The sequence below is a fragment of the Doryrhamphus excisus genome, chromosome 1 (genome assembly GCF_030265055.1).
Source record: "Doryrhamphus excisus isolate RoL2022-K1 chromosome 1, RoL_Dexc_1.0, whole genome shotgun sequence".
In the NCBI taxonomy this organism is placed as follows: domain Eukaryota; kingdom Metazoa; phylum Chordata; class Actinopteri; order Syngnathiformes; family Syngnathidae; genus Doryrhamphus; species Doryrhamphus excisus.
Genome location: NC_080466.1, coordinates 5,672,866 through 5,691,793, shown reverse-complemented (window position 1 = coordinate 5,691,793; position 18,928 = coordinate 5,672,866). Strand labels below are relative to the sequence as shown.

At 41.2% G+C, this 18,928-nt stretch overlaps 1 protein-coding gene across 6 annotated transcripts in view; it reads right to left on the bottom strand.

Moving 5' to 3' along the window:
• The window catches only part of slit2 (slit homolog 2 (Drosophila)), a 112,105-nt gene that overhangs the window by 32,352 nt on the left and 60,825 nt on the right, over positions 1-18,928 (bottom strand). For all 6 annotated transcript variants that reach the window (XM_058067227.1, XM_058067253.1, XM_058067263.1 and 3 more), the window contains exons 5-11: positions 10,664-10,735; positions 9,860-9,931; positions 8,571-8,642; positions 8,203-8,366; positions 6,605-6,740; positions 3,956-4,027; positions 3,780-3,851 (exon numbers count right to left, since the gene is read on the bottom strand). In XM_058067227.1, coding sequence (XP_057923210.1) covers positions 3,780-3,851; positions 3,956-4,027; positions 6,605-6,740; positions 8,203-8,366; positions 8,571-8,642; positions 9,860-9,931; positions 10,664-10,735 — 660 coding nt within the window. The remainder of the gene's footprint in view (positions 1-3,779; positions 3,852-3,955; positions 4,028-6,604; positions 6,741-8,202; positions 8,367-8,570; positions 8,643-9,859; positions 9,932-10,663; positions 10,736-18,928) is intronic.

Below are 18,928 nucleotides of genomic sequence, written 5' to 3'. Positions count from 1 at the left end.
TGTGTATGAATCTTTAGAAGCCAAACATGACTGTTTTCTCAAAAAAGAATAATTTTCAATGGCCACAATCTTGCAAACAGATCTGGTATTTTATTTAATGCACCAAGTAATCTGGTAGTTGCCTTAAGCAAAATATGTAATGAAAAAAACATTCTGACCCTTAATAGAAAATGTGTTGTGCTTTTTGTGCATTTCACGGCACTCCGGGTGAAAACCTCAGCACATTTAGGACAAAGAGTACTTTCCATGTAATGTCATGCTGAGAAAACAAGAGCCTTTGTAAATCTGGCAGCGGCCATGGCAATGTATGCCGTTATCTTTACGGATACAACATGCACGGGTCGAGAACCCACACTGCTACTTCCTGGCTCTACAAATACCCCCTTCATACAAATGTAGTTATCAGTCATCGCTATGCTGCATGCTGAGTGAAGCTGCGTGTGCAGAGACATGTGTTTCAAATTGTCTTTTATTTCATTGTGCTGAGTGGTTGGCCCTGAGAGACCAGAGGCTGGGAAACAGCGCAACGCTGCAGAAGACGCTACACACACATGCACACATACAGAGAAAAAGTGTCCTGATTTCTTTTTTTTTTGTTTCAGATCAGTAACAAGACAACTGAACACAAAATGAACTTTTAAAATAAAACATTTCATTATTAAGGGAGGCGGCACGGAGTTGGAGTGGTTAGCGCGCAGACCTCACAGCTAGGAGACCAGGGTTCAATTCCACCCTCGGCCATCTCTGTGTGGAGTTTGCATGTTCTCCCCGTGCATGCGTGGATTTTCTCCAGGTACTCCGGTTTCCTCCCACATTCCAAAAACATGCTAGGTTAATTAGCGACTCCAAATTGTCCATAGGTATGAATGTGAGTGTGAATGGTTGTTTGTCTATATGTGCCCTGTGATTGGCTGGCGACCAGTCTAGGGTGTACCCTGCCTCTCGCCCCAAGACAGCTGGGATAGGCTCCAGCACTCCTGCGACCCTCGTGAGGAAAAGCGGTAGAAAATGAATGAATGAATGAATGAATGAATTATTAAGGGAGAAAAAAAATCCAAACGCCATACACACCCATCCCTTTGTGAAAAATTGATCGCCACCCATTATACCACACCTGAGTTGAAGTTGAAAAGGTTATAAAGCCATTTCTAAAGCTTTGGGACTTTAGCAAGCTACAGTGAGAGTCATTATCCACAAACGGTGAAAACATGGAACAGTGGTGAAGCTTCCCAGGAGTGGCCGGCTGAGCAAAATGCAGCAATGACTCAGCCAAGAGGTCACAAAAGACCCCACAACAACAAGGTTTCACTTGCCACAGTTAAGGTCAATGTTCATGACTCCACCATAAGAAAGACACTGGGAAAAAATAAAACCTGGGTTCTGCAGCAGGACAATGATCCAAAATATCCACTTATGATTGACTGAAGAAGAGTGGCCTAGTCAAATCCCTGGCCTGAATCCTATTGAGATGCTGTGACATGAACTTAAAAAAAGCGCTTCCTGCTGGAAAACCCTCCAATGTGGCTGAATTACAACAATTCTGCAAAATTCATCCCAGAGACTCATTGCAAGTTATCCCCTGATAATAAAGTTTCATTTCAAAACTGCATTTTCTGTTCAGTTATGTTGTCACCGACTAACAAAAAAATAAGAAATCAAACACTTTTACACACGACCGTTAATGCAGACGACTCCAATAGGTGATGAAAACACAGTGCAGCCTAAATGTGGAAGCGATGCGCCAGCAGGAACGTTGGTGTCCCCGTCGTTGGCTGAGTGGTGAAAGTGTAATGAGGTGGCAGGAGCCTCCATTCAGCAATTCGGCATTCATGAATTATTGATTCATGAGACACCAGATCTTAATATAACTCCTTCACAAAAGCAGCTGGCACGCCTCCCTCACTCCCTCAACTCCTGTCCTCCTCCTCAACACGCAAACCCGACTGTCCAAACTCCTACTCAAGCCAACCGTAAAGTCGTTCTTCTCAAAAGTACATTTAGATTTCTGATTAAATGTCAGCTTCTATCAGATTTATGTACCGTGCTGACACATTCGGCAGCATTCTTCCCGCATGGACCACAAATGTTTAGAAGTCAATCTCAGGTCACAGTAACTCTTACGTCAGACAGTCCATATAAACATTTGGTGCTGGATTCTTCTTCCCGAGCGTCTATTTGGGAATATTTCATATATTAGTGAATGATTGTCAAATTCTTTGCATATTTCTCAGAGTTTATGAGCAGATGGATTGGCCAAAATACTTTTACTGTATACTTAGATAGAAAACGGAAAATAAAATAGAGCGGTGCTCTCCTGTTGCTGCTTTCACTCTGCTGGGAAGACTTTTGAGAAGATGTCAGAGTACTGGATGTTTATAAACAACAACAGTCCTCAAAGTGGTTAGCAACAGTTTTGTCAGAACTCTTTGGACTATAAATGGAAAATAGAATATGGAGGTGCTCTTTGTTCCTCTGGACTGAATAGCAGTGCTACAATGTCTTGATCTTATATTTGGCACCTGAACTCCTTAATAAGTTCCTAACACCCTTTGACCCATAATAGCCCCACTGTTTGTTAAGTCAGAGTTCACTGGTAGTGGACCTGCTGGCTCACCATCTCTGTTGTAGTAAAATTCCAAAGGTGTTTGATGGGATTGAGGTCAGGGTTCTCAAATGGTAGCACAACAAATCCATACAAACAGAACAGAGAGTGCTTTCCGCAAATTGTTCCCACAAAGTTGGAGCACAGAGTTGTCTTAATGTCTTGGTAAAATGAAGAATTAAGATTGAGGGGGGAATTATGACGCTTGGGAATGTTGAATTAAGGCAGACATCTGTATTGTTTACAGGTGAGCAAAGTGAAAATCAATAGGAGGCTCAGGAGGTAGGACGGGTCCTCAAGAAACTGGAGAGTTGGCGGTTCAAACCCGGCTTCCTCCTCTGTTGTGTAGTTGGGAAAGACACTTGACCATTTCCCTGATGTGGAAAGGCCGTTTCTCATGTGTTTCCAACAGTATGCCAGGGTAGCTGTGGCTTCAATTACCATCACAAATGTGTGACAGTGGAGTGAATGAATAATAGGTTCTCAGAGTAAAACACTTTGGATGGCTACAAAAACACTCTTCATTCTTAGTCAGTATAGTTGCTCCAGACCCCATTCACTGAGCAATATCTGATCAACCTCCATGTGCAATATTAAGGGCTCTAAATGCAATATACTAAGTTCTATGTGAAGTATTTCCATAATGCCTCATATTAACTCTCTAACAGGATCTCAGTGTATAGACTGGTTATATATCTCACCTCGTTTCATATTATCTACATACTGTATTGTATATAACTCTAGGAAAAACTGTTGATTTTTGTTAATACTTGGGTTGTTTATTTTTCTATATTGTGTATTTTTGTACTGCTTAACTGACTCTACTCTTGCTGCTGTGCAATACAAATTTCCCCACTGAGGGACGAATAAAGGCATATCTTAATCTTAATCTCTTAATCTTCAATCAATCAATACATTTAGGAATTGTATGGAAAGTACCTCAATTTCAATTATCCTGCAGGGAACACTCTGGACTGGTTGCCAGCCAATCACAGAGCACATATAGACACACATTCATACCTATGGACAATTTGGAGTCGCCAATTAACCTAGCATGTTTTTGGAATGTCTCCACACAGAGATGCCCAAGCGGAGATTCGAACTATATGTAACAAAAATATGGCATGAGCACACAATCACTGGCCTAAGAAATGTTTGCGTGCAGTAGGCTACTTACAGAGAGTTGAGGGATCGCAGACCCTGAAAGGCGTCGGCAGCCAACTCTGATATCTGATTGTTACTCAAGTCTCTGTGAAAAAAGCACAATAATGAAAATGAATTGAAAACATGACACAAAAGTGAAGAAAGCAATATACACATCATATATCAGATATGGTTTCTCCAACTACTCACATTCTTCGCAGTTTCTTATACGGAGAAAAGGCGCCGGCCGGTATCACCTTGATGGCGTTCTGCTCCAGTCGGCTGGAACCACACGTAAACAGACCAGTAAGGAACTGCATTTACAATCTTTGCAGGATTCTTAATTAGGGCTGATTCTGGCAAAGGCTTAACAATTCTTCATAAGTGGCTTTTGATGGTTGCCAAAATCTTGGGAGGGGCTCAAATGAACAAACAGGCATTTTCACATTTCACGGACTGTGAAATATTTCCCGCCAATGAGTTTGTTTTTCATTAGTGCTTCTTTTCTCTTGCTGTCTCACACATGACCCAGCACGGTAGACACAGATGAGTGGTGGTTTTAAAGATTTTGATGAAATTTGGTACTGTAGTGGGCCTTGATTAGACTTTGAGATGAATCCAGGAAACAGGATTCAAGAAATATGCTCATATATTTATAATTTCTGCACATACAGTACATCGTCATCATTAGGTATCCATATGTATTCATTTTAACCACCCCAACTATTAGTGGTAAAATCATGGTTCCAATTGCCATGGGTGTGTTTTTAAAACACCAAATATGTCCGTATGTACCCAGTACTATAATATTAGTGGTTGCCTGGCATGCGTTCTTTTATTTTATACTGTGTTACAACAATAACATCATAGACCTGTTTAACAAGTCTTAAATCAACACAGACATGTCTGAGTTCAAATCATCAGCGGTTTCAAAGCTGTCCGCAAGAGCAAGTTATTTGTCGAATGTGATCGTGTCAGAGCAATAACGTCTATGAAGTCAAGCGGAATAGTTGTGAGTCTATTAAAAAAAAACCCCATCAAACCATACTACAGATATAGCATCTAGACAGGGCTGAAATGAAGATGTTTTCAGCCATGTTGAAAGTATAAATCCAAACATCTTAACATCTAATGGCCAAAAGCAGCTTCCCAGACCGTGACGCTACCATACCACCACCATGGTTATGACACTTATATGCTAGGACTACATTAAAAAGTCATAGCATTTCAGTATGTGGAATCAAACTATGGAATGGATTGAGTAAGGACCTCAAACAATGCACAACGATGAGCCAATTCAAGAAACAATACAAGCAGTTGATGTTTGCTAAATACAAGGATGAAGAGTCTTGAACCAGTCATGATGTGCTATATATATCACTATATTGACACTTACTATGGTACCCATTATGTCATTGTATGGTCATATCACCTCGTACTTCGGTACGAGGTACATTATTAAAAAAAAAAAAAAAAATTGTATTATGGAAAGCAGGAAGTGAACAAATGTAACAGTTACTAATTGTAAAAGTACCAGATGGAGGGGTAGGATTTAATAAGCTTTGCTTCTTCCTACTCCTTATGGACATGTGGAACTGTGAACTGATTACTGTGATGCATTCAATTGTAATCTGATGCATGTTTAAATGAAATAAAACCATTACCATTACCATTACCATTACATTACCTTACCATTACCATTACCTTACCATTACCATTACCATTACCATTACCATTACCATTACATTACCATGGTTGACTGTTGGCTTTTTGAAGCACTTATTATATTATTTTATTTTTAAAGTTATTTTTAAAGTTATGTGTTTTTTTGGTTATTTTTACACTTGTATGAAAGTTTAAAAAAAAATTAAGATTACGTTGACCTGACTAAATTAAGTGTTTTTGTTCAAAAGACCAAGATTAAAAATAAAATGGCTGCCAAAAACAACTGTGGAGATGTAATGATAAACGCTTCACGTCTTTCATGGCAGGCGGCATGGGTTTGATCCCTGGCTAATGTAGCATCAGGAAGGGCATCCGGCGTAACAAACTAATCCCATGTGATTGACTTGCTCTAGCGACCCCTGACAGAGAAAAACATTATGTCCACTTCAGCTACAAGTATTCTTATTTCCACTATGGCCGAAGACAAACAAAATGACGACTTTGCAAAGTCCTGACCTGAATCCTATTGAGATGCTGTGGCATGACCTTATAAAGCAGTTTCATGCTGGAAAACCCTCCAATGCGGCTAAATTACAACAATTCTGCAAAGATGATGTAGAAGACCAATTGCAAGTTAATCTAAATTCTTGATTGCGGTTGTTGCTGCTCACGGTGCCCTACCAGTAATTAGGTTTAGGGGGCAATCACTTTTTCTCTCCCTTCGTTAAAAAATGTTTCATTTTCAGTTTGTGTTCATTGACTAATATTTCAACTTGTTTGATCATCTGAAACATTTAAGTGTGACAAACATACAAAAAATGTAAGAAATCAGGAAGGGGGCACACTACCGTATCGTCCCAAAGTTAGGTTAGTTCAATGCCAGCTGTGTTTCAAAGCCGCCAGTCAAACTCTGTCACTTTAAATCTGGTAGGTGGGCCTTCAGATAAAGATATGATCGGCCTCGTACTCCAGATTGAGCTTTTAATTCTTTCTCCCTCATCCAGTCATTACTGTCTTTAATCAGAGAAGAGCTGCATGACTGCGATTTCTCATTTCACAGCTGTGTGGTTTTATTCCACTGCAGTGAGAGAGACGAGTTGTCAACGAGACGAAGAATCTGGAGCGACGCGCGGTGAAAGAGCAGAGAATTATCACCATTGTCGAAGTGTGTGACTGTGTGTGTGCGTGTCTTACATTTCAGTAATAGTTTCAGGGAGGTTGGTGGGTATTTCTGTCAGACCCTTCCCTCTGCAGTCCACAATGTTGTTACTGCAGGTGCACGATTCAGGGCATTGCAACACACTGCAGGATGAAGACGACGTCTGGTAACCTGTGCGGGGACAGGGGACAGCATATCACGTTGAGTCCATCTGCAATATCATTTTTAGCTTTATGCTGTTTCTCAGATGTGTTTAGCATGGGGTCAAAGCCAAACATTGGAAGATGAATACTTGCCTTCATCCTCATCTTGAAGAGGAGGAGCAAAAGAAAGTAAAGAAGAACAAATAAGGCAAGGCAAATATGTTTTGTTTTTTTTGGTCACGTAAAACAAAGAGAGTTAATAAACCACAGTATGCAAAAATGTATATATTTATGTTTTGACCTCCTATTTCTAGAACAGTGTTGTATTGAACTGGGGAGTTCTGCATGGAAGTAGCCCAAGTTCCCATAGCTGATGTCATTTTTGACCTTCTTTATGGGCTTTACACATGAATGGTTATGACGCCTCTAGGCCATTCACTTTCAATGGAACTTGTGCCACAGGGCAATTATCGCGAGTCTCTGTCCTGCCAAGCGGCACGCAAAATGTGTGCATGTTAAGTTTTGTGCTCGTGCATGTCATTGTGCATATCTTGACTTGCAAAAATTTTAAACTTAAGCAGGACCGATAAGCAGGAGTTTGATTAACCAACAAATGAGTGGACAGGATGCTATTTAATACTTGCTTGCAGGTAAGGGAAAAATAATACTTACCATGCCAGTTATATATATATACAGTAAACCTCGGATATATCGGACTCGGATATATCGGAAATTCGCTCACAACGGACAGATAAAAAAGAACCGATTTTTCTGTAATGCATTTCCAATAATAATTCATTGCATATATCGGATTTTTTATAACAGATTTCGCCTATTTCGGACAAAATCTCCAGTCCCGTTCCAATGCATTTCCATTAAATTTCCCTCGCATATATCGGATGGCCGCATCGTGGCGCTCCGATTCGCAGAATCGTGACAGGCCGCTATACGACGTCATTTGCAGCGTTTGCAGCGTTGCCTGCGCGTCCAGGTACATTGGAAACATAGTCAAGGAAGTGCCTTTTTATAACGGATAAAATCCGATTTACGCATATACCGGATATAAATCCGATATATGCGTAAAACGGACATTTTCCGGTATACGCATATAACGGATTTCGCTTATATCGGACAAAACCAGTGGGAACAATTGAATCCAATATATCCGAGGTTTACTGTATATATATTGCCTTATATGACATTTCTATTTCTATTTCTATCAAAACACAATATATCGAGATATAAACAAAAAAGCAGCGGCATGAGTAAACATATCAGGTAAGTTAAGTAAGTCTATCTTTGACACCAGCAATATCCGGTACTAGCAACTCGCCCCCCCCCCGTGTCTGGAGCCCATGACTGCAAATGATTTGAGGCTGGATCAACAGCGCCTCTGCTGGTTGCAGCCTTGTAGTGGACTCTGGATTCAAGACGTGATGGACCAAGACGCGCATTCCCATTCAAATGTCAACTAGCGTTACTCAACCTACCTGTACATACAAACTCCTTCTTCTGCACCTCTGCAACATTGTGCCCCCTCAAGTGTGGCGGGGACATGCACTGTGTGTAAAGTCCCAGACGGGGGCGCTGCCGCAGCCACTCCGAGAGCCAGGCGACGTGGCAATCACACTGAAGGTTGTTGGAGTGCAGGCGACTGGATTGATAGCACAAGGGATGGAAGGAGGGAAATAAAGGGTTTGTGGATGAGCGGGACAGGAGAAGTCACAGGTACAAGATGGATGGAGAAGGGGGATCAATCAATCAATTGTACAAACAAGTATAGCCGAGATGAGCATTACCTCTGAAGTCGATGATTCTGTGTATGTGTGTGTGTGTGTGTGTGTGTGGTTGAGCTTACAATGTCCTGAGCTTGGGCATGTGGTTGAAACTGGCCACTGACAGGCGACTGATGTTGTTGTTGTTGAGGGTGCTATAAGGAAAGAAAAGGGAAGCGTGTCACTCACTATACACATGGAATTAAAACACGTGGACAATCACTGGACACAGCATTAGGTCCTGCAAACTGTACCAAAATGTTTGCCCTAGAAATGTATTATTGATGACAACCATGATGTATCCACCATGACATCTTCTCATATCATCCAATATCCCAGTTCATTAAAGCACAATTATAGTTGCAATATCTAGTGAGAAAGTTGGTAGATTACAGTAAAAAAACAAACCAAAATTATATAAGTCATTGATTAATTAATTAATCGGAGGAAACCGGAGTAACCGGAGATTAATTAATTAATTAATTAATTGGCTGGTGACCAGTCTTCACCAAAAAGGTTTCTAAATAATAAATAGATAGAGGAAACACCTCTCAGTGGAAACACCATGAATACGTATGTCCATCATTTTGGTCACAGTAATGTGTCTCAGTGTCTGGTGTGTGTGTGTGTGTTTCTCTGACATCTTCATTGATGGATTAATTGGCTTTTTGTTTTAAATCAACTTTAACACTTTTAACATTGCTTACATATGCTATAAAAAGCATTCACAGTTTCCTTCAATTTTTGTCCTAGAGTACCAATAAAAATGTACCAAAAATTCATTCATTCATTCATTTTCTAACGCTTTTCCTCACGAGGGTCGCGGGGGGTGTTGGCGCCTATCCCAGCTGTCTTCGGGCGAGAGGCGGGGTACACCCTGGACTGGTCGCCAGCCAATCACAGAGCACATATAGACAAACAACCATTCACACTCACATTCATACCTATGGACAATTTGGAGTCGCCAATTAACCTAGCATGTTTTTGGAATGTCGGCGGAAACCGGAGTACCCGGAGAAAACCCACCCATGCACGGGGAGAACATGCAAACTCCACACAGAGATGGCCGAGGGTGGAATTGAACCCCGGTCTCCTAGCTGTGAGGTCTGCGCACTAACCACTCGTCCACCGTGCCACCAAAAATTCAATAAACTGATAATTTATTAAATCGTTTGACCTGTTTTTACTTCCATGATAAGAAAGTATAATAGTGATCAGTTTCTACTGTATTTACAATGACTAACTTTCAACAATTCAATTCAAAACAAAACTCCTGATAATTTGAGTGTCACTCCTGACTATACAGTACATACAGTAAAAGGTCAAAAGGGCTATTAAGTATGCTAGTCTTACTTAATTAACCGCTACTTACAGTACTTCCAGGTCACGTAAAGCTCGAAAGGCTCCATCTTCAATACAGCTGATGTGGTTGTAGTCCAGCTGGCTGCACGTACGCACACACATAAAAGGAGAAAGAAAAAAAAAAGACAAGTTGTGCTTTGTTACATGCAAAGCTGTCTTACACACCTGCATACATACACTGAGAGAGGGCACCTTCAGGTGAAAGTCAATTGGAAATGCATCTCCTTTTGTCTCCACAGCTCTTTGTTCTTTGCGGCCGTTATGCCTCCTGTATGCGCTCCCTATGATGCTTCATTTGTATGCATTACCTCTTTCTCCCCTTCTATTGCTCTCTCTCTCTCTCTTTCTCTCTCTCTCTTTCTTTCTTTCTTTTCACACATAAACATGCTGCCTTGTCCATTTCTAATAATTGCATGACATTTCAACAAAATAATCTTAGTGTGCAACAAGCAAAACCGGAAAGTATTGAAATGATCCATATTTACAAAAATAAGAACATCGGGCAATTACTTTACCTCTAAAATTGGTAGCAATTATTTGCAATCATCATAACTTTGACTGAGACAAAACACACACACACACACACACACACATAAATAAACAATAGTGACTTGACATCCACACACGCGCACACACACATACGCATAGTGTTATTAATGAGCATTCAATATAGCAAGCAGGAGGCACATGACATTTAAGGCAATTAAATATTAATGCACAAGCATATTGAGCTGTGCACATTAGTAAACAAACACACACATACACACACATATATACACACAGTTTCAAAGAAAACATGGTGCCAAGAACTTACAGGTTCTTGATTTCCACAGCTCCCCTGAAAGCTTTCCTGGGCACTCCTTGAATCTGGTTTTCGCTGAGATCACTAGATCACAGAGTGAAAGAGTAGACAGAAAGAGATGGAGAGGAGACAAGACAAGACAAGGGAGAAGAGCGTTATTAAAGTAGAGCACCATTGGCCAAACGTAGCAGAAAAGCACTCCGTCGTGTCTACATTTGTATAGCCAGATGAATTTATTGGGCTTTGCAAAGCCAACACCAGGTGAGCTGGACTACATGCTCAGACAACCTTTAGGGGGCACCAGTGATCTCCACTACCATGAAAGTGCTCTGTGCCGCCCCACTCATCTGTCCTTGGACTTAGTTTATATGGAGGGATGTAAGTATCACTGGCATAAATGTGTTATAAAAAGTTATGTTTTAAGCTCCAGCTTCTATTGTATAAAATGATGTGCACTTATATATACACAATAATAATCTAGACATGCAAATTGGTGGTGTTTGATAAATATTAAACACTTACAGCTTACTACAACTACTTAAATTAAGTGAAGGACCCGCCCACCTCCACCACACACACACACACATACTGTACAGCAGTGGTCTCAAACACGCGGCACTAGTTTGAGGCCCCCACCTTGATATGAAAGTTTAATGTTAGTGCGGCCCGCGCAAGTTTGATATGGATGCTGTATGGTATCATGTACCCAGAAAAAATTATTACGTTTGATTAATGTTCATGTTAAAGGTTAAATAACTGTTAATAGTTATCCTCCCTATCCGTGTGGAAGTGGTAAGTTTTTGGCTATTTAAGTTTAAAGGAAATAACTTGGAGACTACCGTTTAGGTCGCCAGCTCTCGAGTTTGCGAGTTAGCATGTGTCTCAAGACCCTGCAGTTGCGCAATATGTTGTAAATAAAAAGAGTATAAATGTGACTATAGTCGTGTTTTGTCATGTCTACAGGGCTCTAATAATGCTTTGTTGATTTTAATCTGAAAAAAATAATTTGTCTACCCACCAACTATATGTGGTTTCTTAAGTTTTTATTATTTGCCGTTTTATTATTATTATTATTATTATTATTATTATTATTATTATTATTATTATATTTATTAATTACTGATTGATTGATTTTCTTTATTCTTGATTTGTTTATTTATTTTTCATCTTATTTTGTGCAGAAAAATAAAAATTAACATATTTGAGAACAGTGGAATGTTTTATCAGAGCTTTTATTGTAGAAAATCGGAACCAAAGCACTGAAAAAGTTTGTATATTTTTCTGTTTTTAATAAATGCGTTTTTTTTTGTATGCGGCCCAGTCTCACCCATATCCTAGCTCCAGTGGCCCCCAGGTAAATTGAGTTTGAGACCCCTGCTGTACAGCATAGAGGCCAGTCTATGTGGACTATAATAGTTCCAACAAATGAGGTGTTAATCATATCATCGTATGCTGTGGGACGTGCGGGTATAAATAAAAGCCGAGTAAATAAGATTGTGTGGTTCAGAATGGATGCAGCTGCTTGGACATTTAACACGGACGTTTTTCAAAGCACAACATGAGCAACGAAACTAGACCCACAGTGGGGGGGAAAAAAAGGCCGGACAAGTGCGCCTTCATGTGTGTTTCAGTCGTGAGCCGTCCTGTCTAATCCAGGCCACGTTCCAGACAGACTGTTTGACCTTTTACCAATGAAACACACACACACACACACCAGTTCTTGACCCTTACTGCTCCCCCGTGACCTCCAGTGGGCTAATCGGCTAACAGCTAATGCCAGCGACATTTCTCACATTCTTGAGTCTGTGAGTGTACAATTAGTGACGTGGGTATCCTCTACCTATTGCACCCGCTGCATCAGATAAATATTAGCACACTCATGTTAATTCAGTTAAATAGCTATTTGTGAATACTTATATACTTGAGGGACAGTTGATCCATAGCTGAGACCGCAGCAGGGGTGCAAGGACACGATGGAAGAAAGCTTTCTTACGTAACTCTTACACATCCAACAGCACAGAAAGGAATATACACTTGATGTATTAATAAGATAAGATATGGATTTATTAGTCCAACAAGGAAAAAAACAAATATCAAAATATTTCATTCATTCATTTTCTACCGCTTTTTCCTCACGAGGGTCGCGGGCATGCTGGGTACACCCTGGACTGGTTGCCAGCCAATCACAGGGCACATATAGACAAACAACCATTCACACTCACATTCATACCTATGGACAATTTGGAGTCGCCACTTAACCTAGCATGTTTTTGGAATGTGGGAGGAAACCGGAGTACCTGGAGAAAACCCACGCATGCACGGGGAGAACATGCAAACTCCACACAGAAATGGCCGAGGGTGGAATCGAACCCTGGTCCTCCTGGCTGTGAGGTCTGCAGGCTTCAAAATATTTCATTCATTTATTCATTTTCTGCCGCTTTTCCTCACGAGGGTCGCGCGGGCATGCCGGAGCTATCCCAGCTGTCTTCAGGCGAGAGGTGGGGTACACCCTAGACAGCCAATCACAGGGCACATATAGACAAACAACCATTCACACTCACATTCATACCTATGGACAATTTGGAGTCGCCAATTAACCTAGCATGTTTTTGGAATGTGGGAGGAAACCGGAGTACCCGGAGAAAACCCACGCATGCACGGGGAGAACATGCAAACTCCACACAGAGATGGCCGAGGGTGGAATCGAACCCTGGTCCTCCTAGCTGTGAGGTCTGCGCACTTAAAAATATTTCAATGTCAGTGAAATAAAAAAAACCCCATTTAATTAAGTAATTAAATTAATTAATTAAAAATGCCATAGTTCGTTTGGCGAGGCGAGGCGCTGGGAAGGTGCACCGAGCATGTTTGAAATAAACCATTAGCAGTACCATTTTATAATCCAGTTAGGAATACACACACACACACACATAAGCATGCATGAACACATACACATTTACAAGACATGAAGTAGCTGGAACGAACACATTTAATTGACATTTGGGGTAAAAGTGAAGCTTTTAAGGCCTCTGTAGAGCCTCTTCAGTATTCAGGGGGAATAAACCCACAGTTTTTACCACAGGTAGGAAATTGACTTCTCAGGGACTTAAAGGTGGATTTTCCTCCTCCGTTTGCCTCTAAGACATCTCATTCAATTTCAATTTCTTTTTCTAAAAAAACATTTATAAAAGCCACAATGTTGTCTCTCTTTTGGGGGCTTCTTTCTCTCACTTCCACCTCTCACTCCCATCCTCCCTCCTTTATCACTCATTCTTCCTCTTTCTCTTAAATTGGTCTGTTTTTGAGACTTCCCCGAGGTTTAACCCTTAACCTCTTGCCCTACCTCCCACCCCCCCCCCCCCCATCCGCCCATGTGCCTAAACTGGGAGGTTACCTTCATTAAAAGAGGCTCCAGCTGAGCCCAGTGTGTGTGTGAGTGTGTTTTTGTTTGATCAAACCGGAGGTATGAAAGCCACACAGGAACGATATCACGCTGCCAAAGCTAGGAACCCCCTCTGAAAGTGGAAGTGCCCCCACCATCACCACCACGACCAACACACACATTAACACACAAGCTGCAAACTTCTACACACATTCTTGTTGTCTTGTGCTCTGTCCACACAGGAACGTTCCTGGGATTTAGTTTTTTTGGCAGGTTGAAAAAGATACATGTGCTAAATTAGTAAACATTTGCATCCAGACAGGAATGAATGACTGGGTGAAAACAATGTAATACACAAGGCACACATACACACACACAGACGGAACCATGTGACACACCAACTATAGAATAAAGAACGCATGAGCATAAGTTTGTCGTCTTCTGGTTTTCAAGGCTGATCAAGGCTTACGACAAAGGGGAATTACTTCTACCAGTGTTTTATGAGAAAAATGTCAAAATGGGTGGTCAAAGTGGTTAGCACGCAGACCTCACAGCTAGGAGACCAGGGTTCAATTCCACCCTCAGCCATCTCTGTGTGGAGTTTGCATGTTCTCCCCGTGCATGCGTGGGTTTTCTCCGGGTACTCCGGTTTCCTCCCACATTCCAAAAACATGCTAGGTTAATTAGCGACTCCAAATTGTCCATAGGTATGAATGTGAGTGTGAATGGTTGTTTGTCTATATGTGCCCTGTGATTGGCTGGCCACCAGTCCAGGGTGTACCCCGCCTCTCGCCCAAAGACAGCTGGGATAGGCTCCAGCACCCCCGTGACCCTTGTGAGGAAAAAGCGGTAGAAAATGAATGAATGAATGAAATGTCAAAATGTCAACTGGGGTGAGTCATGTCCGTTGAAATATTCAGATAAATAAATAAAATGAATTAATAAATTATTAACAATACACTAATAAATTTGTAATATTAATATTAAAATATAATATTAATAAATAATAATAATAAATAATTAATAATATATTTTGAAAATGTATTTAAAAAATAAGTCATAACAAAGTCCATAAGCACAAATCACTACAATAAAATTTACAACATATTACATCTAGCCATCTATTTTCTATGCCGCTTATCATCGCTAGGGTGGCAGGTATGCTGGAGCCTATTCAAGCTGACTTCAGACAAGAGGTGGGGTACACCCTGGGCTGGTCGCCAGCCAATCACAGAGCACATATAGACAAACAACCATTCACACTCGCTAGAATGTTTTTGGAATGTGGGAGGAAACCAGAGTACCCGGAGAAAACATGCAAACTTCACACAGAGACGTCCAAGTTGAGAATCGAACTGTGTGATTGACTGTGTGGCCTGCATGCTAATTACAAAATCATTACAATAGAAAGGTTCCTTAGCAGGTGGAATGGTTTAACTGAGACACATACCAGGTAGTAAGCCAGTGTGTATAATGACCATTATACTACGTTCAAGTGAACAAGTAAATAGCGCTAACCATTCTTAAAGAGGACCTATTGCGCTAATCTTTTTACCCTTTGTATAGAGTTGTGGACCCCTATAGAGCAACTACACACAATAACCCACATAGAAAACTTTCTAGCTCTTCCAGAATCTGCACCTATTCCAGTTGTATATCCTTGGATTTGTGCTCCCCGCCAAAAGTGTTAAACAGGCCAAAACAGGGTAGCAAAATTTTCTCAAGTTGGTGCTTGGTGTAAAAAGTTGGACGCTCAACTTTCTATTGCGCTTGTATGACGAATAAGAATGTTAATGCATGATGCTCAAAATTTCATTTTAATAATTAAATTTGATTGTGCCTCTAATGCATCGGTTCACCTATTTTTACACTTGTCCTGATTCAAAACGTTAAAACCCAAATGTCCAAAATGACGGCAACAGCTTGACCCAGGAACGGATTATTTCAGATATTTAATATATAGAGAATAATATATATTTATATATAAATAATAATAAAATAATAATGAATATAATAATAATAATAATATATAATTATTATTGATTATAAATGGGCGGCACGGTGGTCTAGGGGTTAGCGCACAGACCTCACAGCTAGGAGACCAGGGTTCAATCCCACCCTCGGGCATCTCTGTGTGGAGTTTGCATGTTCTCCCCGTGCATGCGTGGGTTTTCTCCGGGTACTCCGGTTTCCTCCCACATTCCAAAAACATGCTAGGTTAATTGGCGACTCCAAATTGTCCATAGGTATGAATGTGAGTGTGAATGGTTGTTTGTCTATATGTGCCCTGTGATTGGCTGGCGACCAGTCCAGGGTGTACCCCGCCTCTCGCCCGAAGACAGCTGGGATAGGCTCCAGCACCCCCCGCGACCCTCGTGAGGAAAAGCGGTAGAAAATGAATGAATGAATGAATGAATGATTATAAATGCTTGACTTCAGACATTCCATGGTGATTGTAAGCAAATAATCTGGAGTGTTTTTTTCCAACAAGTGATAAATCTTTAAGATGATAAACTATTAATGCACTCTGCGCATTCAAACCTAAACTGAATCCCCCTGCAGATGTAGCCAGGATTATGTTTTCCTCTTTTAGTGTGTTTTTCTCACCTCTGGTGGCCCAAAAAGTGTGTGTGTGTCAGAGTCAGGTCTCCCGTGTGAAGAGCTTAGTGCTGCTTTTCTAAAGACTCTTTTCACACTGAGAGGGGCTTTTGACGCCCTGCGTGTCTTAGAAGAGACCTGGCTATGAAAGAGCGCCACTCAATTCACACACATGCACCCCTTATCATCCTTTACCCCCTCCTCCGTGCTCTCACACACACACACACACACACCGGGACAGAGAATCTCTCGTTCTTACTGTTATACAGTTTCTGGAATTTTTTTTTTGTCCGCATCAACGCTGCCATGAGATGCTTCCCGTGCGGGACAAACCAGGAGTTCCCATGTGTGTGGCATGCAGGGTGCAGGTCGAAGTTGGCAGAGCTGTATTCTAATCATCTTGTTCAAATCCCTTTGGCAGACCTTAATCCTATTAGGTCTAAGAATGTGTGAATGGGCAAAGAGCAGGCTTGGAAAGAGTAAAAATGTTGGGGCAGATGTACGTATATAGAATAGGATGGCCTGGAAGACCAATGTGTAATTGTGTATGTGTGTGTGTGTGTGCTCAGACAGAGAGTAGTGCCATGAAGTGGAGCCCCAAAGATCACATTTGTGTGACCAATAGGAGAAGAAAGGCCACTCCACAGAGAAAAGAGGGGGGTGAGGCTTCCAAAAAACAATGCAGTGTTATTTAAAAACTGTGCTCTTGTCATTCAATCATTTTCTACCGCTTATCCTCACTCACGAGGGTCGCGGGGGTGCTGGAGCCTATCCCAGCTGCCTTTGTGTGAGAGGCGGGGTACACCCTGGACTGGTCGCCAGCCAATCACAGGGCACATATAAACAAACAACCATTCATGAATAGCATGTTTTTGGAATGTGGGAGGAAACCCACCAGAGAAAACCCACGCATGTACGGGGAGAACATGCAAACTCCACACAGAGATGGGTGGAATTGAACTCGGGTCTCCTGTACTCTTATCATATATAGCATATTTACTTGTGTGTTTGCAGTAGGTCCTTAAAAAGAGCAGAGTGCTACTGTTATAAAAAGGATTTTTAAGGAGGTCTTTTGCAGTTGGTCCTTGAAAACAGCAGCCCGCTTCTCTCATATAGTCAGTCGATCTTTGACAAGAGTTTTTGCAGTAGGCCCTTAAAAACAGCAGACAACTTCTGTCATACAAAGCAGGGGTGTCAAACTCTTTTCATTGAGGGCCACATTGTAGTTTTGACTGCCCTCAGAAGGCCACTTATATCTGTCAATATATTATATTATTACATCATTACACATGCATTAGGGCTGCACGGCTGTCAAGTGGTTAGCGCGCAGACCTCACAGCTACAACACCCGAGTTCAATCCCACCCTCGGCTATCTCTGTGTGGAGTTTGCATGTTCTCCCCGTGCATGCGTGGGTTTTCTCCGGGGAATCCGTTTTCCTCCCACATTTCAAAAACATGCTAGTTTAATTGGCGACTCCAAATTGTCCATAGGTATGAATGTGAGTGTGAATGGTTGTTTGTCTATATGTGCCCTGTGATTGGCTGGCCACCAGTCCAGGGTGTACCCCGCCTCTCACCCGAAGACAGCTGGGATAGGCTCCAGCATGTGAGGATAAGTGGTAGAAAATGAATGAATGAATAGAATGCACTAGATTACGGCAGTTTTACGAACAAATTGATGGACAACTGGAAAAAATGAGAAGTGAAGTGAGAATATCAAGGTAACGAGCTATTTTGGATAACAAAAAAATGTTTATTGTTTCTTATCTTCTTGTATGATCAGATTACGTATATTAAACCTTAGAAGAATTGCACAGTACAACTTTTCTGTTTACATAAAAGAGGAAGTGCATTATTGACACACATTATTCCTAGGCCTGCAATTTGCTGGCGACCAGTCCAGGGTGTACCCTACCTAGTGTCTGTAATCAGCTGGGATAGGCTCCAGCATACTAATGTCACCCTTTTTAGGATAAGCGGAATAGAAAACGGATGATTATTCCCAGGTCACACCTTGAGTTTAAGAGAATGTTTGACTAGCATTTTTGTACAGTACAGTGTACAGTACAGTGGCCTCTCTTGCCGCTTTGTGGTTCGAACATCACACCCTCATTCTCTTACAGTTTTTCATAAACTAATGGACATATAATAATTATAATCAGTGTTTTGTCCCTACTTTTTATGTTTGTCATGTTATTAGATAAATAATTATTGTGTACTGCTCCATGTGATGTTGTAGTGGAGATGTTTGGAGTTGTATAAATATCACCGAGCTGTTCTATTTACACTCAGCGCCAAA